The sequence below is a fragment of the Lonchura striata genome, chromosome 3 (assembly GCF_046129695.1).
Source record: "Lonchura striata isolate bLonStr1 chromosome 3, bLonStr1.mat, whole genome shotgun sequence".
Classification (NCBI taxonomy): Eukaryota; Metazoa; Chordata; class Aves; order Passeriformes; family Estrildidae; genus Lonchura; species Lonchura striata.
The window spans coordinates 17,101,388-17,125,557 of NC_134605.1; the positions used below are offsets into that span (position 1 = coordinate 17,101,388).

Below are 24,170 nucleotides of genomic sequence, written 5' to 3' on the forward strand. Positions count from 1 at the left end.
CCCTTCAACTCCTATTTTGTCATTGAAGTGCATCATGGACATTCAGATAAAGATACGATCATATTGCACTGGGGTGGAGTTGGTTACAGAGCAAAAGACCATCTGCAGTTCTACTCCCTGAACCTGCTGTTTGCATAGCCAAAAGGGTGAAACAAGAGTCTGTCTAGCTCAGGGAAATGGTCTGGTAACCCATAACTCCACTTACTCCAATTCTGATGTGACTCTGCTTCAGCGACACCAGCAAGTTCTCTTTGTGCAGCTCTTGATCAGTGATAAGTGTATAAACCTGAGTTTGTACCCTCACTGTCCAATAACTGTCTTTTAAGTTTTTTATATGTGCTTGCAAACAGGTCTCTTGGAACAAACACATCAATTAAAACACTTTAAAAAATACATTTCTGTAATTACATCTGAAAATTTATGAGCTTTTTTTAAGTACTTGGGGTTTCAGTCTACAGCTGGCGTCAACAATTGTTTTCAGGGCTAGCCATGAAAAGGCAACACTGATGCTTTATAGTTGTAGATAACCTTGTGATCAGTGTTTGTTATAAGAGGAGTTTGGCTTTAAATTTTTGATGGAGTCCAAGTTAAGCAGTGTTTAAGATGAATGCTGAAAATTGTGCTCGTTAAAAAAAAACTAAGGAAACAGCTACCCCAGCTGGATGCCACTGACTACCTGGCAGGACAACATCAATCTACAGAAAGTATTGCTCTCTAAAGCCAAATCTGACACGAGGTAGGTCTGGAGAAAGGAGAGTTTTCTACTCAAAAGAGCAGAAAGTCAGTAACTTCTTAGCAGATTATGGTAGGCAATTAAATTATTTTGTGTGTGAAAAAAACCTACTTGACATATTTTGGGTGTTGGAATAAAGGGCCTAAGTCAGATCCTTGCTGTATTGCTGACAGTAGACTGTCCAAAAACTGATTATAAGACTTGAAAAAACCTTAGCAGCAGGTCTCAGAGACTACAATGCTGCTGAATAATTACACTGGTAATGTTAAAGCCTTCTTACTGTACAGGATCAGTGCCTGCTTCAACAGAGATCTTCAGAGGTCAGTGTCAGCTACAGAAAAAATATATTTGTAATAGCTAAAAACATGATTAATTAGCTAGAAATAGGGATATTGCAGTTATGTCATTCCTGGGAGACCCACAGAGCATAAAGATTTTTATGGTGGTAAGAAAAAAAAAAAAACTCTCTATTTTTCAGCAGAGAACAGAGTAATTTAAACCCAAACTTAAATACAGAATTCAAGACAATAAGAAATTTTGAGATCGATTTTTAAAAAAAAAATTCATCTGGCTATCATCGTAAATTGGTATGAGATCAAAGACAGATTCCTTCCTATTCACTCAGACTATTTCTCTTTGGACTTGAGGTACTCGGGTATAACTTCGTGAGGCACCATTATCTATGGCTGATAGAAAACTCCTAATCAGTGAACATAAATCAAAGTCCTGCAGGGATTCCAACTTTTAACTGATGCTACTGAGCCTTTTTTCCTCACCCACAATCCACAGCCCAGCCAGCTTGCAAAAATGATAATCTTGCATCAGTTTTCAGAGAGATTATGTAACAGTTAAGAATTCTACATTTGGGGGGCTAATTAAAATGTGTAGAATTGCATGTTTCCCCCTAATTAATCATTAGTTACAGACTGTTGGTTATTGAATTTGTTTTTCAAGAATATACTTGCCTCCTCAGTCTAGTAAATTACTGGTTTGATTTTCTAAAATGGTTCTGTATTCTGGAACATGGTAAATCAGTGGTCTGACCAGTAGTAATTCTACATGCAGGTTAACAATCAACCAGAAACCCTGATAAGCCCAAAAAGGCAAATCTTTATCTGTTCAGGAATGTCAGAGCTTTATTCTAATTCTTTCTTCTCATAAGAAGCTCTCTATGATTTTGTTGTACAAGTGACAAAAGACCATTTATGCCTTTAAGTTTAGGGTGTGATAGACATCGGAGGTAGCAGTAGGAAAAGCTGGGCTACATATGATAAACCACCATGCAGTTATCAGTACATTCACCACCTCAGCTTTGGCAGGAACAGTGGCACACAAGCCTCAGTGGTTACCTTTCAGAGCACTACAGGTCTTTTAAAGTGAGGAGACAACTGGCACTGCCACTTCTGGGATCACAGCCCTGGCACCTGTGAGACATGCAGGGAGGTGACCAGGCAGCACAGAGAGCAGGGACAAGGTGTAAGGGAGGGCTCTCCTTGAGCAGAGTTTGGATTTAAGCTGATTAAGAAACACACATCTACTCTCAGGTTCCTTGTGGAATTTCTTTGAAATAACCTGAATTATTTAACCAAACAAACAAACAAACAATACATTAGGAAAAAGAACCCCAAACAAACCCCAAACCCACAGGACTTAAATGTCACAAATGCTGAGAAGTCACAGGCCCATAGAATTCATATATCTGTTTCTCTTGCACTCTCCTAGCCCATTAAAGGCAGATGAAGCACAGCTCTTTTGGCTGGGTTTGTTAGTAACTTCCTTCATCTGCTGTGTAAATAATTTATGGCTGAAGTAGGTTTGCAACCCAAGAACCCTCCTGCATATACCAGCAGCCAAGAGAAGTGGCACAAAGGACATGCAGAGGAATAAGGCCATCCCTTCTCTTGCAGCTGCATTTAAGCCATAATTATCTATGTGCTGCCTAAGCTGTAAGGGAGTGAACACTGTTAATACAAACGTGCTACTAGAGAGAGCAAAGACTTCTGATCAATGCATCAGTTAAAATAATTCAAAAATTCAATGCACATCAGCAGAAGATTTGAGTTTGGAAAAGCTACAAAGAGTGGAAATTCAGGTACAGCTTTTTAACACAACATAAGCTAGAGCTGAATAAAAATGCAGGACAAAGATGAGGTTCTGGTTTAAGGCACAGGGAGGAGGGACAAGAACGTGGGGTCAAGTTGGAGGGAACAACAAGGCAGGAGACACGAGGACACCTTCTTACTATGAAGTATGAAAAAACCCCATAAAACTCAAAAATCACCTACAGCAACCAGAGTGTGGTATTGGAGCAAGCTGAAGCATTGAGAAATGATGGATTTCACGGAGCCTCAAGGGAGCAGATGTTGAGCAAGTGAGATAAGCACAGCCTGGGACATGGCAAGTCAAGTGCTAAAGTACAGCACAAACACAAGGGTGAGGTGGGTTAGAGGCACACAGTAGAGCCTGGAGAGCCCGAGCACAGCACCGAGTGACTGAACTGCAGCTAAACTGCCACAAATTAATTTTCCTAGCGAGGAAGTGAAATACTATAGAAGAAATCTATAATTAATGATCAAGAAATCAACATCCAAGTCAGTCATATAAGTGAAGTTAGGGAAACTAAGAACTATTCATTCCAGTTATTTATTGTTTATTGAATTGAAAGAAAGGGAATACAAACATTTCTGTTAAGTGCTGTGCACCAACATGGAAAAAGTGTATTTTTTTTTAAAAATCCTAATAAAAACAAATCAGAAGTTAATGTAGTTCCAATTGAACAATTTTTAAAGATATGTTTAAAATACTACACATTTATAAAATAAAAAAGTTAAAATGGTGTTCTGTAAATAATTAGTAAAACAAGTGAAAATAAATACGAGACCCAAAGTTCTTATGTTTTTAATGTAATATAGCAAAAGAAATTTTTAACTACTTAATAATATTTGAAGAGAGTAACAAAAATCCAGAAAGTTTAAGAACGCAATCCTTTGAAACATTTAATATCAGTCCATAGCAAATAGTCATTACATACCAAAAGCTCTAAGTGTTAACTAGTTCCACCACAACTCCATATAAATCTTGACAATTTAGAAATCTTGAGATCAACAATAAAGTTCTTTTCTTGATCTCTACAGCTTGGTTTGTAAGTACATACATGCTTTGAGGATCCATTTTGTCCCATATGTTTTCAAGGAGCCAATAACTTTTTCCATCTGTGCCTAAAAATGTTAAGTTCCAAATCTAGCACATATACCCTAAGAATGAAAAATGTTTATGAAAAAAGATGGGGCACAATGAATTTCAAATTTATAAAAATATACTGATATTAACCAAAACCTTCTGGTCAAAGGACACTTCACATACACATGACTTAAAAGTATGCAATAAAACATGACAAGTACCTAGAACATTTGGTTCTCTGTCTGTTCATGGAACACATGCACACACACACTCATACCAGATGGGAGGAACACTCTCACACATGTTTAACTGAATCCAGATTATCTGGATGAATAGATAGAAAACTTGGCTACAGTTTATTTCAACTAGAGGCAGCTACTGCAGCAGTAGTTCAACACTGCACACTTCAATTAAGTCCACCCTGTTTAAAAAAAGTGTCATAGTTAATGATTTTGCTTTCTAGACATCGTTAAAAGTAGCAGTTTTCAAAAATCAAGTATGGCAGCTGAAAACGGACTCAAGCCAATGTGGAAAAGACAGGAGGAGGGCAAAAGGAGGATTGGCCATTTGTGGGATGGGTGCTCCTCTTAATAGTTGTCTCAAAAAGAACTTAGATACAAGTGTATTTTGTAGCTAAAAATATGGACAAACTATTGAAAGTGCATTTTTCCTCCTCCCCCTTGAGTTACAGTAGTTTGTTGGTCAGTAAATCCTGCTTTTTATGTCCATTATTTTTTCTCTACCTCCCTCCCCATTTGGATCTACAACATATCCCCTCGAGCTACAGCTAATTGTACGAGTCCAGGCTTCCTGCTAAGGAAGCCTTTACAACTAATTTTGGGTGGGAGTATCACTTGGCAGTGTAAAAATACACAACTAGACACAAACTCCCAACAGCAGATAATTTTATTAAACATTACCTGGTTGAAGCCAAGTTGAGAAGTAACTGGCAAGATCTGGGCAGATTTCTAGCTTGCATCTTTGCTCCAATCATAAAGAGAAGTTAACTTTAAAGTTGGAGAACTTTAGAAAAGACAGAGGGAATTTACAAACAAAGGTGTCATTTCCCCCACTTCCCTCCCGTCCAAAACATGAACAGAGCTACCATTTTCCCTTTTGTGTTCAATTGTGCCTTGAAAATTACTTACCTGAACAGCTAAAGAACATTCATAATAAAATGCTTCAGCATTTTGTTTTTTGAGATCTGCCTTGATAATAACCTGGGGCTACTGTGAATATTTGAAGCCAACAGGTGACCAGAGAAAGTTACAAAATGAGTACACACTTACAGTATTTTCTTCTCTAAAACCATGGGACTGCTGACTGGAAATACAGTAATTTATTGTGGGTGTGTACTTGTTCCAGCCTTACACTCCAGTCTATGAACATTTTTAAGCACATGGAAATCAATGTGTTGCAAATGAGCAAACTAATTTGGGTTTTCCCTCCACCCCGCCCTAGTCTCATTTTATTGTCTGTGCACAAAAAGTATTGGTACTTTTCAATCCACATAGTGTGAATATGCAGTGTGTTGGAAATAATTTAGGTTGGTCTTTCATCTCCAGGTTGGGGTGCTACTCACTGCTACATCTCTAATGGCAGCTGCTGTGGGACTGAGTAGTGTGGCAAAATGAAGCTTAATCTCACCTTTCTGTCCTGCCTGCTCATAGCCCTGAGATGCAAACAGGCTGGCACTGAGACACTCTGGAAGCAGTGCCACCTGCTTGGAGCTTGCCATTACATGGCATGGCTGCACCAGGACACCAAGGGAGAGAGGTCCCACATGTGCTTCGCCCTAACTCAGCTTCTAAATACCTCAGAGGGACAAACCAAGTCCAGAAGAGAGGGGCAGTGTTTTGGCAGAGGTCCTACATTTAAATTCCTAATTGCACTGCTGTGCAAAGCAGGCATCAGCCCACACACCCCCCGCAGCTGTACCAGGGAAGGAGTCTCACTCTGGTTAGTTATGGCCACCACATTAAAAATGCCTGAAGTGCATATAAAACTTTAAATCTGCACTTGAGATTTGATCCAGCCTTCAGCATTTGATTTGATCCTGCCTAAAGTTCCCACTTTATTTCCACGAGTACATAGTGACAGACCACTGCATGAGACGCTAAGAGACATCAAAACCATTATTCTCCTTACTCTCCCTAAACAATATTTGGTTTGAAAACGTAAGTTCCAGAGTAAGAAAATACTAAGAGTAACTTCCAAGGATTCACATGCTGGCATTGCTTAGGAATTATACCATGGTTTGAACATTTAAAACACTTCTACAACTTACTGTTTACAGTTTAGGTAATTAATTTTTCCTTAAACCCCAAGGTTTAGCTTACTCAAATTTGATCATGGGAACTTGTGTGTTTTCCTGCAACATTAAGGCCACAGGCCTAACTCATCTTGCACTTTCTGAACTAGGAAGGGAAATAAAGAATTTCCTCCAGAACTGATTAAAGGAAGAAGGAACTGATGTATAATCTTAAATTTATACATGTATTCTCAGTGCTGTGAGACAGTAATTGCTATCAAAGCATTCACCTTAGTTTTAAGGCCAAACATTAAGTTCCTACCTGGTTTTGGAGGTATTAGAAGACTCATATGTCAGATTTGGGGCTGGTTTCAACCACAGTATCAGAATATCAACTCATGCTTAAGTTTGCACACAAGGCAAGACAAACACCATTGGATGGCTGGAATCTAAAAGAAAAAAAAAATCTAACCTCCTAACCTTTGTTCTTCTGGGAAACGCCACACTCCCCTCATCAAGGTGGCTACACCTCTCTTCCCAGGAATTCCAGCAAACCTTCCCCCACCCTTCTTCCACACATGACTAATAAGGACACTAAATCATTATCTCGTGAAAGGATGAAGTCCACACTCCTGCTCAGATATGACTCTGGTGGCTTGCCCTTCCCTGCTCCTTCTTTACTTCACAGCAGTACCAACACTACCTTTCCAAGGTGGCAAAAGGGAATCCAGTGCCATCCCATAATGGATCTGTATGGAGTGCAGAAGCACAGAGATGCCAGGCCATCTGTTTATGTCAAAAAGAATAAATATTTAAACTATAAGTGCTTGGTTTTTCTTAATATGGGACATTAGTGGAACTAATCCTAGATGTGTCAAGATGTTCATGGCACCAGCTTGCAACGAAGTCTGGGAGAGGCATTTAAATCTGCAAACTTAAAAGTATAGTCTCAACAACAAAATCTGTCCACCCTGTTTATCAAATAAAGAAAAAATTTCCATCATAATACAAGTGTTTAATTATGATTTGTACGTAAATTACTTATACAAAGTGTTGACTTTGTGAAGAAAGGACTCTTTCAACACATTCTTCCCCCAAAGTGTAGTCTACCTTTTACACCAGCATTGTTGCATATGTTTATGTAATGAAAAAAAACAAAATACCTCTTCTTATTTCAGCTCTTACACTGGTAGGTGCAGTCTGAATGCTTTTTTTTCCTCCTAACTAATACAGTTTAACTACTAAGATGGACAGTGAACTCCTCCATCTGAAACAAGCTTTACTGCCTACATAAATCTCCTTCCAGCCACTGCTTTTGATTGGGTCAGGACACTCCAGAAAAGCATCAGTGATACCGTGTTTCACAACACTTCTTGCATTGTTTAAATTCCAAATGTATACAAATGAAGTCATTTTAATCCTATAAATAATTTATTTTTAAAAAATTGTGCTGTTAACCCCTTTGCAGGGCAACGAGCTATGTGAAAAGTACAAAACTTTTTGTCAAATGTGATACTGAGAGTGCTTTTGACATAGTTCATTGGTTTATCCTCTCAATTGTTAGATATACTGCGCAACGGGCAAGGCTAGAATCCATGAACCAAGCTGCAAAGATCTCAAGCTAAGTAAGGCGGAGAGAGACTTGAGAAACAAGAGAAGGAAATACTTTCCTATCCAATGTATACTCTTCAGACTAAAGCACTCTTTCTATCAAGCCTTCTAAACTGTTAAATAAAGTGTTCCAAACAAGCATTTAAACTTCATTACACAGAAGAGCAACAAGAACAGTAGCCTGCCAGACAAAAAGGCAGGAGGGAAAAATATATATACTGAGTTCAATGGTTAGCCTGAATGTAGCACAGTTCTTCACAACCGATGGGGGGGTAATTTCAACACGGTGTCCAACAAAGTTCTAAAGACGTGCTTCATCTCGACTGGTTACTATGAAGCAAAGGTGGTAAATGTTTGGCCCCAACCGGGCTTCAGAAATGGTTCTTTTTCATGACGAGCATGTCTGTCCAGCTATCAATCATGTTTGTTTGCACCAAATCCCAAGCCATTTAAAATACGACTAATTAAGTTAAACTGAAGTCGTCTGCTCCAAATTCGCCATCAACTATCCATGCTACTGCATTCCTCTGAGCAAAAACAAAAACATAGAGAGAAAGAAAGAAATCGCAGCTTGAAGGTCTTAGCAACAGTTCATATTTCTATCATAAGGTAATTAATACAGTGTATTTACATAAATTTTAACCAAACATGCACTAGCTAATGGATCTTCTACTGTAGCTAAATTCCATGCTTAAAATTACTTATTTTACATAAAATTATTCAAAACAATCTAGGAATTATTTTAGCATGTTACGTGTGGGTACTCAAAAAGCATCTGGTGCAAAAAGACGTCACACACATTTACATACAAGTTCATGGGGAGTGTGCTAATGACAGAGCTGTCTTGTCACCCATTTAGGATTCCTAAGTGGTTAGATATTCTGTGCACCTACGCCTCTTGTGAAAGCACTGCTATGAGAAATCCATTTGTGGTTGGTTTGGTTTTCATGGCACTTACTGGTTAATTTTCTGGAGGAACTAAGAAAGAGCGAGCAAGCAGCTCACCGGAGAAAACCAAACAACAAAGCCATGAGTAAAACCAGCTGGAGGACAGGCTCTGACTCCTTATGGGGCCATTCCAGGTGTTACAGATTAGCCAGGCTGGTCCACCTAGTCCAAGACTAGAAGTACATGTATCAAAGCACTGGAGCAGGCAGAAGAGTTAATTCTTCCTCCTAACATCCTTCCAACTTTTAGCCATTTTTATCTAAGGGATATTCTGAACTAGAGGTGTTTACTTATCTACCAACACTTAATGATTTCTCTTTGATTACTTTGCCCAGGTTCCCCTTGAAGTCTCATCCATGAGGTTCTGTGGCAATAGGATATACTATATATCATTTTAATGTCTCCTGTAAATTCTCACTGCAAGGCTGAATACATAATGACAGAAGCATATAAAGTGCTCAACAACTCCTCAGCAGTCATCTTTTTAATCTGGGGGAGGCAAGAAGGGCTGAGAACAGCTGGGCGCATTTTGGCAGGAAAAAAATTAGCATTATCTCTCTCTCCCCTGGACACATGTGGTTACTGATGGTTAGTAAAGATACAAACTTGTACAGGTTCTCTAGGGTAAAACTTTACACTCTCTCTAGACACTGGAAATTCCTTTTGTAACCATTACAATACCATTACTCAATTTGCAGTGTGGTTTAAATTTTAATAACATCGTACATTAGTAAACCTAAGCATCAAAAGAAAGGTTTTTATGTAGTCTGCATAAATAAGTTAATATAATCCTAAGGTCTTAGTGACACCACAGTTTTCTATAGGGCCATGTCAGAATAATGTTGGAAATAATCAGTTTTGTCTTCTTTTATACCACAAATTGAGTAACTCGGATAAAAACCACCAGTCATACACTAGAAAAACCAAAACAAAGCAGTAAGTGCTTTTTCAGTCCGACATTTTTTTACCTTCAATATCCTGGTTGTCTACGAAAGGCGCTGGTCCCCATATCCTAACGGTGCCGTCGTCGGAGGCGCTGGCCATCATGGCCGGGACCTGCGGGTTCCAGCTCACGCAGTTCACCGTGCGCGTGTGCCCCGTCAGCTCCGCGATGGGCAGCTCGCTGCGCTTGTGCCAGATGTACACTTTGTGATCTGAACCAAACACATGGAAAGCAGCCTGAGCAGCGCTGCTCTGTACAGACCCACCTGTGGGGCCAACAGCGTTTTCACAACTGCTCTCATTAAAACCCATGCCAAAAACTCGAGTCTCCAGTGTGGAATGGCACTAACAAAATTTTTCTTTTAAAAGTCATCAAAAGAGCACAAGCAAAGCTCTTCCATTAAGAGACACATTCTTTTTTAACACCTGCAAATCTCCTACACTTGGTGTTTGAAGAAAAACATTTGACTGTAATGCAATTAAGTCAATACAGGGGCAAAAATAGAAACTAAACTACTCTTTAATTACATGTATGGAGTTGTAATCTTATTCAAAAGGAAGACTTGCAGATTTTCCCCCCCTCAAATTAATTGTATTTGCAAATTAGTAAATGCAATATAAAGTCATGAGTACTAAGAATAACTATAACCACCTCCTGTTGATGAGTACCAGGTAAGATCACAGTTCTATAGTTTATGAAAAACATTTTAACACTAAAAGCCTGTAACACTCCAGTGAAAGTGCAAACAAAGCAAATGAGGGAGGGCTAAAGCTTAATGGCTCAAACTGTGAACTATTGCTGTCTTCAACAACCAACTACTGTGTGGTATTTAAAGGTATCAATTTGTACGTATTGAAGTAGATGCAAATAAACTCTGCACATCCTAGTCTGTGATGGGAAGCTTTTAATGACTTCTATTGCTAGTATTACATAAAGCCTAGTATTGGGGTCTACCAACCAAATGAATGTATTTTGATCTATTTAAAAGGCTTTCACATAGATGCCACTGAAGGCTCAGCAAACACCAGTCTTCCTCTATTCCTCCTCCCAGCCCCTTGTAAAACATACTTGCTCTCTGACCTTCCTGCTAGAACAGCCTCATGGCTTTTTCCCATGTGGTAACTCTTGTCCTGTGCTGAATTAACTCATCTGAGGCATCACCTTCACATGTGCTTGGGCTGATGCCAATGCTCTGGCTGTGCTTCCATTCCATTTAGGATTTCATGGGGACTGCATATCCATGCCATTCACCAAACAACACAATTCACACACTAGACACACAAGCCTCTGCTCTGTCAGATAACCAATGCCTAAAGACAAAGCAGTACTTTTGTTCGGGAAAAACAAGATAGCTACTTTAAGGCAGCAGTCAATTCCCCTCTGAGACAGACTTCTATTTTCTTCCTATGGATGCAATTGCCAGGAAAACCCCTACCTAGCTGACAAGATGTTTTAAGAGGTTATGACAATGTGATCAACTACTTTTTAAAGCCAACTATGAGAATATGACCTGTAATTATTGCTTGCTTGTTTTTAAAAAATAGTTTCAGTAGAAACATTTGCACAAAGGCAACAGCTTCAGACAGTTCAAATCTAAGAAACCATCAGTTCCTTACTGCCAGTTTCAACTACAGTAGTTTTTAAACAATGGAAGTCAAACTGGTAGTCAAACCAGTCAAAAAGACTGGTACACTACAGTAGCTACACCTGCACATAACTATAGCTAAATTCTGAACTTTCAAGCACTCAGGTCTCAAAGACATTTGTCCAGCCATGGAAAAAGGTTCACACTGGATTGGAGGACTGCAGGTGCTGTCTTTCAGTCATATTCGACTGGATATAGTCAGAGTGTGAAACTTGGTTTTCTTTTAGATATATTTCATATTTTCCAAAAACAGAGAGTAGGAAATGCCTTGGCCAACCTTGTTTCCTAAGAACTATGTGCTACACATTACTTGCAGTAATTTGTTTACATATTACAAATGTAATTCTTAGCCTTGCATAAGCTTGAATTTTAAGTGACCTCCATGGCAGATGATGGCACCACCCCAGTGACAAAACTGAACCAATTCAACACATAAGCTTTTGACAAATTTCTACTCTTGCCACAGACAGCTGAATAAAAACATACTACAAAGCCTTTAATCACCAAGAAACTCTACCAGACTACGTCAACAACTGCCTAATTTGAGGCTACTCTGTCTGTAATTAAAGTGATTCTATGGAAATTAAAATAAGCTCACCACACCTGTATCTTCAACAGGCAAATGAAGCTGCTATTCCCCATAAGTACATTTAATTCAAACCAGAAGTCTAAATATCATACCACAAAAAAACCCCATCAAGAACACCCCACCCACTTCTAATTAAAACTGTGCAGATGCTTTTGCTTTAGAGGAGGAACACAAAAGAGACATTAATGTGTTCTACCTCTGCCATCCTCTCAGAAGATTCTGTCTGCCAGCCCACAATTACTTCTTGAAGTATGCCACAATCTCAGCATGCCTCAAATTTATTTCATGAGCCAGTTGGTTTGCTTTTCTAATGTTTTTGTTTGCAACTGTCATCTATAAGATGAAGGTATAGGAAGGATACAGTATTCCAATTTTCTGCACAAAGGAGAATGGTGTTACCTTCACTGCCACTCGCAATGAAATCTTCATTATGACCTCCAAAACACGAGTGAATTGTGTAAAATCCTTGTGTAACACCTTGATACTTTCTCACTAAAACTCTGTCTTGTAAGTCCCATAAGTGAACTCCCTGGAAATAAGAAATTTAAAGAAAGTTATTTTATCATTAAGTATTATTAATGGCATTCTTCTGATCAATGAAAAAAAATTAGACACGGCACTACTTTAGAGCCAACTTCAGTACTGTTATTAAGTGAAAAGAGTAAAGATGTTTCAAATTACTAAACTAAACTTTCACAGTAGGTCGCTTCCACACTGAAAGCTTTATTCTTACCCAAGGTTTCAAAATCAGAAATAGATATATGGAATCTGAGCCCCTAGACATGTAAAGTGCCACAGTTCTTGCTACACCTGGCTTCTCAATGCAACAGCCAGACAATAACATTTAATAGTACATATTTCCCAATATGAAACTCTTGACTATGAATCAGTCAAAAAAAAAAAAAAATCAGGTCACAAGAATAAGATTACCTTCTTGTCAGAGAATTAATTCCATGCTGTATTTATGAATATTAAGGCCTTCACATTACACAATATATAACCGTTAATATCAAACATTCCAACTCACATCTAAATATTTAAAAACAGGTAGCAGTTGCAAGCAGATTTATTTCCATTTCCTTTCAACATCCCCAACTCACCTGAGTTGCTACATTTAACAAAGCTAAACGGCCATTTTTTGAAATAGTAAACGACATAATAGGATGATCCTCTTGTACTCTGAAATGATAAGACATGAGAGTCAAGATAACCAGACAATGATGCGGCATCAAGACAACAGGCATGTCCTGTCTCTGCAGTATGATCAGGGAACAACAGTTCCAAATCTGAAATACTGTATGACTATAAACCAGTACAAGCCAGGTTTGCAACACTTGTTTATATTTAGGCCAAACACCAAGACCAAAAGGGACTTTGGACCTCAACTCCTAAATTCAAGGCAGAATCTACTAAAATATGCCAGGAATTGAGAACACTACAAGTACTAGTGATGACAGAAATGCCAAAACCAGAAACCTACTCTAGTGCTTAGAAGTTATTAGAACTTATTAGTTCTAATATTAGCATTAGAAGTTATTTCTAATACTTGAGCTAATGCTGCTTGTTGAAACTTACTCACTAATCTTTGTCCCATATTTTAACATTTAATAACTTGTTTCTCATCCTGTCCCCCACATCCTTCCTCAATTTTCTTCTGACACTAAGAAGCAGGAATTCAGAACCAAATAAAGAGGCATTTACATGTTCCTGTCTGTGAGATCCTCGAAGTTATAACCCCGAATTCGCTGGTGTGTGTCCGACGCTAGAACAGTTTTCCCATCACTCAAGCACCAAAGGCATTGTACTCTCACCCCTTCCCAGGAGTCAAGGAGATTACCATCTAAATCCTGAGCAGAAGAAAAAAAACAACAGACATTCAACTATTAGTCTTAGGTTTCTGAGGAGCGAGCAGTGACACAAATAAAAATATTTTCCACTTTGTATTCAGGCAATTGCTACAGAAAGCAATCTTACCCTTTATAAGGGAGGTCTTAATGAATTAGGAGTTGGTTGATTTAACCAAGGGCTTTTATAGGAATCTGCCCTGGAGAGCAGAGAATCCCTCCTGTCACTTATTTTCTCATGCCACCTGCACCCCATCACTGAGCTGACCTTCATAGTGTGGTCTGCATACTACATTATTATTGTGGGAACCAGTTGAAAAAAATAATCAAGAATATGGTGAAACTGTGGACTACCACCCCAAACCAACATTAGTCAAGTAATGAGGGTCTCACATTTGTTTTCATTAAGCAAAGACAGCATGCAAAAACTAAGAAAGACGTAGTCAAAATTCCATGGAATAATAACACTTGTGGACAAAGCTACTGCTTTTTGTTAATGTTTTTTTCTGAAGCAGCTAAGAAAATTCCAGACCACAAATCCTCGAGGCAGGCAAAAATTTTTGAAAATCTTCAAACTGCCCCATACAAAAGTGCTGTTGAAATACCTGCATTAATGTATTGCTTCTTTGAATTACAAAGGATTAGAAGCTTTAGTGTACACACACACAAAACCTGAAAAAGCATCAACCAAACTTTAATTTCTTGCTTTGCTTTCAAAGGGACAGATGGGGAGAACTTACACACTGATAGAACTGTCCACGCTGCCCTCCCGTTACAAAACGCTTCCCATCAGGATTCCAGGCCACACTTGTTAAACTGTCTTCATGAGACTGGCTCATCTTTGTCCTCAGCTCCCCAGTCTGGAAAATAAACGAAGGCAGCGGGGGCCTTATACCAGAACCCTTTCCCAAAGAGGTACTAGTAATTTTATCTGACATGAACAGAGTTTGGAGGTGCATATATTTCAACAGGCTTATTAAAAAGCAACACATATTTATGAATAATGTAATGAAAAGGCAGAACTACTTTAGTATATCCAATGAATCTGGACTTGATTTGGGTCAATTTCTTTTGTCTCTAAAATCAAGAGAGATAGAATAGTTGGTGTGTCAGACAACTAAAAGATTTTGAGTGAACAAAAACAAATTATACAAACAAGCCAAGAGAGTGACAAGCACTATCAAATGAAAAGAAACCAAAACACTGAAAGAAAGGAGGCAGGTAGGGACTACAAGAAAAGATGTGACAAAATACATTTTAGTAAGAAGTTAGGAATATCACAATAGTTAGAATATTTTTTTCCTTGAGCTGAAGCTCTCCATGTCAAAATTTAGCTTTCATGCCTAGCATATAAAGCTACGGTTTCCAGAACACCAATGAGTGGCATTGTCAGCAGTGCTCTTCACTGAGCCAATTTAGTTAATTAAACAGACGAAAAGTGTTCCAAGGGTGAAGAAAGGGAACGTTTTTGTTTTAGGAAACTACATTAGTTCAGAGTCCAAGACAGCACAAGGAAGTCTATGCAGCTCTAAACCAAGGCAAGGGAAGCTTTTGTATCAACTCAAGTGCCCATAAAATTCAACAGCAGAAAGTGACTTTCAAATTCATGGAGGGAATGGCAAAATGCCCAAGTGCCTGATGGAAAAATCATAAATTGAAACCTCTTTCACTAACTTCACTGGGAGGATTACATGAAGTAAAATAGTTTGCATCTTTTACTTTTGCTACTTGTTACAATCATCGATGAGCATCTGCTTCCCCCTTCAATGATACTTCTGCCCTCTGCTTCTCTTGATTGATTTGCTGTCCTCCTCTTCAGGAACTCTCTGACACACTATGCATTTATGCCATCGCTTCTCAGAAAGGATAGTAACCACACACACAAGAATTGCTGCACAATCCCAGACACTTAAGACTTGGAGTTCAATTTCAGGTCTGTCCTCCAAAGAGCATTTTCAGACTACAAATTATTTTTTTCAAATTGAGAGGAGGACAGCGAGATCAGCATTTCTTCTTTACATTCCCACCTTGGCAGGAGTTACCAGCAACTGCTTTTTTCATCCCTGCAGTGTTTAGATATTGAAACAAAAGCAGCAGGCTGACCACAAAATTTTCTTTTTCACTCTTAGCCACCACTTACTTGTACATTCCAGAGCCAAAGCTCAGAACAATCATCCGGGCCACAGGCAACAAGGTAGTTGTCATCTGGACTCCAGGCAATGTAGGAGACCCCGTACGCATGACCTTCTAATGTCTTAAGTAGTTTTAGCTGGTGAGTGTCCTGGAACAAGAGAGGTTCTTGAGACAGTGCAAATGAACTCCCACCACATTTCACACTTCCAGAGCAACCATCTACAGCATGGGAGGTTTGACAGTTTACAGGGTCAGAAAATGAAAGCCCTAACTTTAACCTTCAAAACAAAAACACTCATAGGTATTTTTGTTCCAGTATTCTGTGATTCTCAACATAAAACTGAAGAAAGACCACTGTGTACCAAGTTTTACATTACACTTGCCTTAGTACAGAAGATTTCTGTAGTGTCAAGTTTTTCTACAATTTCTAATGAAAGTATTATCATCTGTATTTTACAGAATTAAGTTACTTTCTTAAAAGGAAAGACATGTTGGAAACCTGTTCTGGTTAAATACAGAATCAAAACCCTCACAGCTGCTGACAAGGAAAAACCTTGAAGTGCCAATATTTTTATCAGCTTGCATGTATCTTGTGTGTGCTGCTCAAGGAAGAAGATTTACAGAAAGATCTTTTAAAAGCTTCCTTGTGAGGTGTTATTTCAGAAGCGTTGCCTACAGCAAGCCGTTTTTTGCCAGATTTAGTGAATGAAGCATACTTGGCACATGCAGCATCTTGTATCATCTCTATATTACAACTGGTTTATTACTGCTTTGTCGGAGGAACTTGACTTTTCAAGAAGCTTGTAAAAATAAATAGTACAGCTAGATACTGTGAAACAACCACACACTGGCTTCCTAAATACAGAAACATGTTTCAGTACAGTATTAGCACCAATTCTTGGCAACAGCATGTACACAATTAGAATAGAGCTTGTTAAAACGCTGACAATAATTATTCTAAAGCCTCTTGGAAACGGCAATCAAATTGTCCTCCCCCTACCCACCCTCCCCCATTTTTTTCCATGCATGGCAGATGCTTACATCTCCACCTTTTTTTCAAAAAGCATGACTAATTTGAAAATCTAGCTCAATTTCTCTAATTGTCCCTTCTCTCTTTTTTCAGTATTAATCAACAGAGCACTTCTTGATTCTAAAGAGAAAAACCAGAGGAAGAGTGACACACAGGATTGTTTCCTGGGATCAGCTGTGAGGGATTTGGTGACTCTCAGCCAGCCTACAGCACTGGAAGTTCTGCTGGCTAGAAAAAGTAAATTCCTCAAAAGAAAGCGAGCCGAGAATAATCTTCAGGGTAGCAGAGAAAGAGAGGCAAATGAATGGACCTCCTCAAGACCCCTTTTTCATTCTAATCATTATTCCTGGGCTGCATTAGACACTGCTGTGTCTATAGCTAAAGTGATTTTCAAGGAAACTGAGTCATGTCTGATGATATCTCACATCCTGGAGCTTGTCTGGAACAGATAATTTTTTTTCTTTTTAACAACAGGATTAAAGTAGCCTGTCACTTCAGCACATTCGAAACTCATGAGGAACAAGATACAAAGGATATTCCTCTTCTGATGATAGCACTCTGTGCCTGTTGCTATCTTCCATACTGCTCTCATACTTCCCTTCAAATACCATAAAGCTGCTATACTATGCTCTAAAACAGTAGTATTTCAGGCAAACATCCCCAAATGTAGTCAACCTACCTCCCACCACCAAAAGAAATCCCAGCACTTCTAGCCCTTAAATACAGCTTCCCAAATTTTTGTTGTGTATGACAAGCAGCTATTCAGGCATCAAGTCTGCAGTAGCTGAGCTCCTTGGCTGAAACACCAAAAACCTGTCAACAATTTTCAGAAATTGCAGAAGGGATTTTTGTAATGAGCCAGTTAAAGGAGAACTCTTAAGAAGATGCATTTTAGACAAGGTGATACACAGGGTGCTTATCCTTTGTGCTCCACAGAGATTCTGCCACACTTCCTGACAGTCAAATAATGCATCCCACACAAACCTAGTCAACTCAAGACACTATTTAATGCTGCTGACTCTTCCTCAGAACTTTGAAATTAGCACACAGAAATGACAGCAGAAACATAGATTAAGACAGTCTAGACATGTGGCTGGGTCTTAGAAAAGAATAAGAAATTCAAGGTATAAAAGTAAGAAAACACATTGGATCAATATCCTTACACTTCAAGAGGGGCAATAAAGAAAGGGAGAAATGAAGGATTCACACATGTGTGAAGTGTGTGGGTAAAAATCAAACACTGTTCATTTAAAACAGGGCTCTCCCACCACTTGTTCAGATATTGCTGGATGTTTGTTTCCATGTAGTTTATGCAAACAAATTAGAATAATTCTGTATACCTAAAGCCTTGAAAATCAAATTAAATTTATGGGTCAAAAGACCTTGTCAAGTGTTACAGGAAATGTGAGAACCATGTTCTGGCAAGTATGAAAGTGAATCACTTGATGTGGCCTAATGCTATTTAAGCACCCACCTGCTTGAAAGCGTTGCATTTTTTTGTCTCAAAAAAGGAGACAAACCGATAAAACTCTACAAAATCACTTTCCCACTAACTATTTTTTAGATAATTTTATTCTTTAGCAACCCTTGGTCAAAAGGCTTAGTCTAAACACTCACAAAACATTTATGTGGTTTTACTAAGCAGCTATTAGCTAACAATTCACTTTAAGATGTGCTAATCAAGATGTATAGTATTAAAACCCATCAATATAGAAGGAAGATGTGCATCTACAGCCAAATAACAAGTTAACACCAAAAAATGTTTTATCATTAATTCACCTAAATTACTCCGTTAAAAAAAACACCAAACAAAAAACAAACCAACAAACAAAACACAGATAACTTCCAAATTAAATAACAGGACTCAACTTTGCTGCTATGCAGCACTTGGCCCAGAGCACACTGGCCCCAATAAGACACAAACCACAGCAGTCTAATGCCTGAAAAAGCCACGGTGCCTGCTGTTAGTTCTGGGGCTACACAACATTTATGCACATGAAACAGGGCGTTAAAGTCCTCCCATCATTTTAATAGCAAAAAGGACTCGGATTACATGGCTTCCTAACCTAAACTGAAAGAAAAACTCAGATTCAAATCCTATTGAATACCAGTATGGAACACAGAAACCTTTCATTTTCTACCTCACATACCAGGCTGCAGCAGTGTGGTAAAAGAACCTTAAGGATCTTATTTTAGATGGTGTTTCACAAGCATTAGCAATTTCAAATGCTGTGTATGATCAAATTTATTCCCAGTCTTCAATTATTATGAAATATATGGACATACTTTCATAATCACCTCTACGAGTCAAAAGAGGCTTAGATTCATTAATCAGCCTCTTTATTTATATACCAGTAGATATGTGTAAGAAAGATGTACGAAATATCCTACTGCTATGAGATTTACAAAACTTTTACATCCCAGGGAATGGGATATAACAGAGCTACAGTACATGTCAGCCTGTCCTACTAAAATCACACCATCCTAGCAGGAGAAAGCTGAAAGGAAAGGGAAAGACAAGTCATATACATTTTCACACTTTGAACACTTACTGGATCAACCTGCCATATAATAACAGTTGTGTCCTTAGATCCTGTTGCTAATTTAGTGCCGTCGTTGGAGAATTTACAGAACCACACTTCATTACAGTGCTCTGTTAGGATCTGCTGGGTATAGCATGGGAACTGTTTCCTGAGAAAACAAAGGGATGCATTCACAGATTAATAAGAAAGCCGTAAGATTTTTTAAAGTCAAGCTATTAAAAAAAAACCAGTCAAACAGAAACCTTATTTAAATGCAAGGCCAGACAACTTAGAAAACCCCTCTATTAACAGCTGCTTCAAGTAAGTACAGAATGAAGTTTCTTATCTGGCAACAAGCTCACATCATTAAGTCATCATAATTAACCATAAGAACATAGAACTGTTCTTATTTCACCTGCATAATTTGTTATTTTCTCATGTAACTTGGAATTAAACTGACTTCATCATGAGTATAACAGTTTATTACAATATAATTTTCTATTGTATAGAAAATACTATACTATAGGGATCTTTGAATTATAGGTGCAACGTGCAATGTTTTTACTCATGAGGTTTTTGTAGGTATTTAATTCACTTAGCTATATCTTGCTAAGAAATGATTCTTACATAGAACTTCCTTTTTCCTGAATGTGACCTTGCAGTAAACCAGATGCTTCTTTGCCTTTATTTTGTCATTTTTCACCTTTGCAGAGTACCACATACAATATTTAAGCATAACTAGCAAGATACCATTGAGCTTTCAACTTGAACAGTTCTCTTTTACAAAATCAAAACTACTTCATAAAATGCTGTGTTTATCAAACAAAATATTACATGATAAACTACTGAAGAAGATTCAAACATTCCTCTAGAGTCAATATTTAGTATTCTAGCTATACACCAAAAAAGCTAACAGTCAAATTAAGTTAGGTGAGAACTGGAGACAAGCTTTATTTTATTTAAATCTTGCCTATGAGCTTTCAAATAACAATTTCAGATCTAAGATAAAATAAATATAGCCTTTGATAGCAGATGTCTTTAATTTGAAGTAATACTTCAAGAAGTACAAGTTCATTGTTCAGATACACTAAGCTAACCACAGGCACGTTTTCTTCAACTGCAGGGATCCTGAAGTGGTTTAGTCTTAAGCTGAGTTTTTACAACACCCAGTGCAACAGGGCAACACAACTCTGATGGGACACAGTGACACTAAGGGAATGACGGTGCCCGTGAATACACAGTTGTATTTATCACTGGAGATAAACTGGCTCAAGAAAACCAACCAAAAAACAACAAAACCACATCACAACCCACTCACCAAAGGAAATAAAATAAAAATGAAAGAAGTCAAACAACCTCCCCATTAATTTAAGCAGAAAACTTACTTCCTTCACATTCATGTTTACAAATACAGTTTGGTAGCAGCCAGGCTGACAGATACCTAAAAATCTACTTCTTCCCTGAAGCTAGAAAAAGTTCTGCTGCACATAGTGTCTCTACCCTCTCAGTCCATTTTCTTTTATTAGAAGAGGCTTCCTAGTCTGTGCTTCAAGACTATCAAGCAGCACGGAACAACCATACAGTCTCATTTCCTGTCTTATGGTAGAGAAGGATAAAATGTACATATATATATATATATATTTGGCTTCCTTGGATATGTCTATACTTACTTGTTTCTAGAGAAACACAAGTGTGTTCTGCTCCTGCTTTCAGCTGACCAGGAACTGCCTGATTGCCCCTGGAAGAACACTAAATCCAAGGTAAAAAAAGCCCCACCCATGAAAGAAGATTTTGTTTTCCCTGAAGTCCAGAGGGAAGCAGGCAAGCCCTTACACAGATGTGCACCCACAGGAGCAGTGTTTCATTATTATTTAGCCATACTGTTATAAAAGAATGTTTTTGCTCTGAGCAGCAACTTGCCCTAGTAGGTGAGGCTGCATCCATAATTCACACCAAGTACAAGGGGTATGCTGTGTCCCAGGAAAGTCTTTTCAGCACATTTCTTTTAAAAATAATACTCTATGGAACAACAGCCCTTCCATCTTAAAGCATAAGAAAAGCAGCCAAGGTTTTGTAGGCATGTAAAGCAAGCAGGATAATGCTGAAGCACACCATTTTCCTAGTAAGAAACCTTTAGGTTCCTAAAAGGGGTGACACAGTTATTAGGGCTGCAGCAGACACATCCCAATACTGAATTATGGCTGTTCACAACCCAGCTGGACCAGAGGGTTCCCACAGAAAGTCCTCTTCACTTAACTAGTGAAACAGAACTCAGCAAGCTTGACTTCACAGATAGCAAAGCCACATTAAATAACCTGGCTGTGGAAGGAAATAGCAGTAGTCTTGAAACAAGAAACCAGAACCAGTAGTCTTAACAGCTTCTGGTTTTGGTAATTAGATATTAGTGAAGCTTAAAGATTTTTCTTCTTTTTTTTTAAGTGTTTCATTAGAAATTGTTCTGTTCAGCACAAAACACCTGAATTATGTCATTCACTTACTGAGATAAAGCATCTAATAAAGTTTATCGTTGTTGTATTTACACAAGTTCAAAATTATAAAATAAGACACTAAATAGATACCATTTTATTCCCTGTACATACAATGAAAAATTTATTCCTCAACAAAGAAAACAAAAAAGCAAATGAACAAAAAAATTGCAACATACCCAACTAGGCTGAAGGTTCTCAAAACCAAAAATCATCATCCCCAAGAGCATCAATTCTCTACTAAAAAAATCCCTGGCACAATAACATGAAATTCTTCACCTTCACTCCCCGTAGTGCCTCACTCATCTCTCCCACTCTTATAAAGTGAATTTTACAGTTAAAAATCATTTTGCCTGTTAGTGCAATTCAAGCATGCTTAACCAAAATATTGCCAAATATAAGTCCAAAAGGGATTTGTTTGAACTAAATAGGGGCAACTTCTCAGCATTATATCAATCAATTAGCACAGGACAAACTGTCTAAGCTATTAGACTACTATTACTTCTTGTCACTTCCATCAAAATTTGGCTTCCACTATCTAACTCACCTCACTATGCCTAAGCATGGCAGCACATACAGCACACCACAAACTGCAACAGGCAGACCCCTACGACAGGATGCAGACAGAATGGAAGATTTTTGAGTACTTTTTTAGTTGGGGTTCTTGTTGTTGCTGGATTTTTTAAGTACAATAGCCATGAGTATCTATGTATGTATATACATAGCAAATATGCAAGTTTAGGAAGTGCTACTTTAGTGAAAAAAAAAAGGAATCAACAAAACAAAAACCCAAACTATGGCCAAACTTTTATGTCAGCAAATAGATTCCAGTGGGAGAAATTCAAACCCAGGTTTGTTGCATATATTATCTTTTCTATCTGGCTCTCTGTAGCCTGGCTTCAGTAAATCAAACTCTTCACAGTGATCTGGAAGGCTCCTTGTGATTTGATTAGTTATATCAAACCTGTTGCACAACAGCCAGTATTACTCATGGACTTGCTTAAAGGTTAAATCTCTTCTAGGCAGTCTGATTTTAAGACTTGCTTCTAAAGGAGGGAAGCCACAATACCAGTACATGATAATGTCAACAGCTCTTAAAATGGGCAACATTCAAATGTCTGCACACACATATACAACTGCTGAAACAATGCAATGCAGCAAAATTGTAAGCTAAAAGGCTACTTGAATATATAAAGTGCCAAAGACAGTAATTTTCAAACCTTAAGATGGCTACAGCAAAGTACTATGGAAGTCTGCATTTTTAAAAACTGATTCCAAGTAACCCAAGAATGCAAGTCAAAGCAGCTGAGTTCAGAAAACTCTATGAGCAAGTTTATCAGTTCTTGATTACCTTCCTCAGATGAGCTAACCTTTTAATTCCCCTGAAAGCCCAAGTGTTAGCCTGCTACCTGGACAAGTATATAAGGATATCCAATACAGCCCTTATTCCCTTAATGCACCATGTACAGCACAGTTTTCCATAAAAGCTACACTGAGTCTTTAAGTCCTTAGCCAGGTTTTCCTAGATGAGGAAAAACTGCTCAAATAAGCCTTCTGTTAAAAACAAACACCTTTCTGTTTCATGTCTATTAAGAGTATTGAATTTTGAAGGTTCAGAAGCAGCCTTCCATTTTGTCACAAAAAAAGTTATCCAGTCTGTCTAAAGAGCCAATATAAAGGTGTAAGGGACACCCAATTCTTAGTACCTTACAAATCTGAGAAAATAGTTCTTTATATTATGAATGTTATGTATTATGTAACTCAGAAAACTCAACTGCACATTCCTCCTCTGTTTTAACCTTTGTGTCTAAAAGCACCTGTGTCCACTCTTACAGTTACAGCTGAAAGTTGAGATCATAGAAGCATGCTTCAGCATTCCAGTAACCCTGAAGACAGTCTGGATAAGCAACACATTACTGATTCTCCAGAGAAAAACACAGCAAGCCTGTGTTGATGAATAGACTGGCTATCCAAAATGACAAGAAACAAGTGGCTATGGATTAGCATAGCAGTATCTTCTTTTTATTTCAATCTGATTAAAATTTTTAAGTTTCAGTCTGATCCCATTACCCCACATCCAGCTACCAAAATCTCCTCTACACACCTTCTTTACTCCCCCATTTAGCTAAAACTGCTTTTCCCCAGCAAAATCCTGTTAAACCAGCTCACAAGAATTTTCATGTTTCTGCTAACAATCAGATTATTTTAAAAGACCAAGAAAAGATTGCCCATCTCCAAAGTCAGGAAGGTTTCTT

General features: G+C 38.2%; 1 protein-coding gene across 2 annotated transcripts in view; it reads right to left on the reverse strand.

Moving 5' to 3' along the window:
• The window catches only part of WDR26 (WD repeat domain 26), a 38,040-nt gene that overhangs the window by 3,437 nt on the left and 10,433 nt on the right, over positions 1-24,170 (reverse strand). The window contains exons 7-14 of one of the 2 annotated variants that reach the window (XM_021543295.3): positions 19,460-19,598; positions 15,885-16,025; positions 14,485-14,604; positions 13,602-13,747; positions 13,001-13,079; positions 12,300-12,429; positions 9,692-9,877; positions 3,367-8,302 (exon numbers count right to left, since the gene is read on the reverse strand). In XM_021543295.3, the coding sequence (XP_021398970.1) occupies positions 8,277-8,302; positions 9,692-9,877; positions 12,300-12,429; positions 13,001-13,079; positions 13,602-13,747; positions 14,485-14,604; positions 15,885-16,025; positions 19,460-19,598 (967 nt within the window). In that variant the 3' untranslated portion in view covers positions 3,367-8,276. Of the gene's footprint in view, positions 1-3,366; positions 8,303-9,691; positions 9,878-12,299; positions 12,430-13,000; positions 13,080-13,601; positions 13,748-14,484; positions 14,605-15,884; positions 16,026-19,459; positions 19,599-24,170 lie in introns of those variants that run through there. The other variant, XM_077781911.1, reaches the window with a different exon arrangement.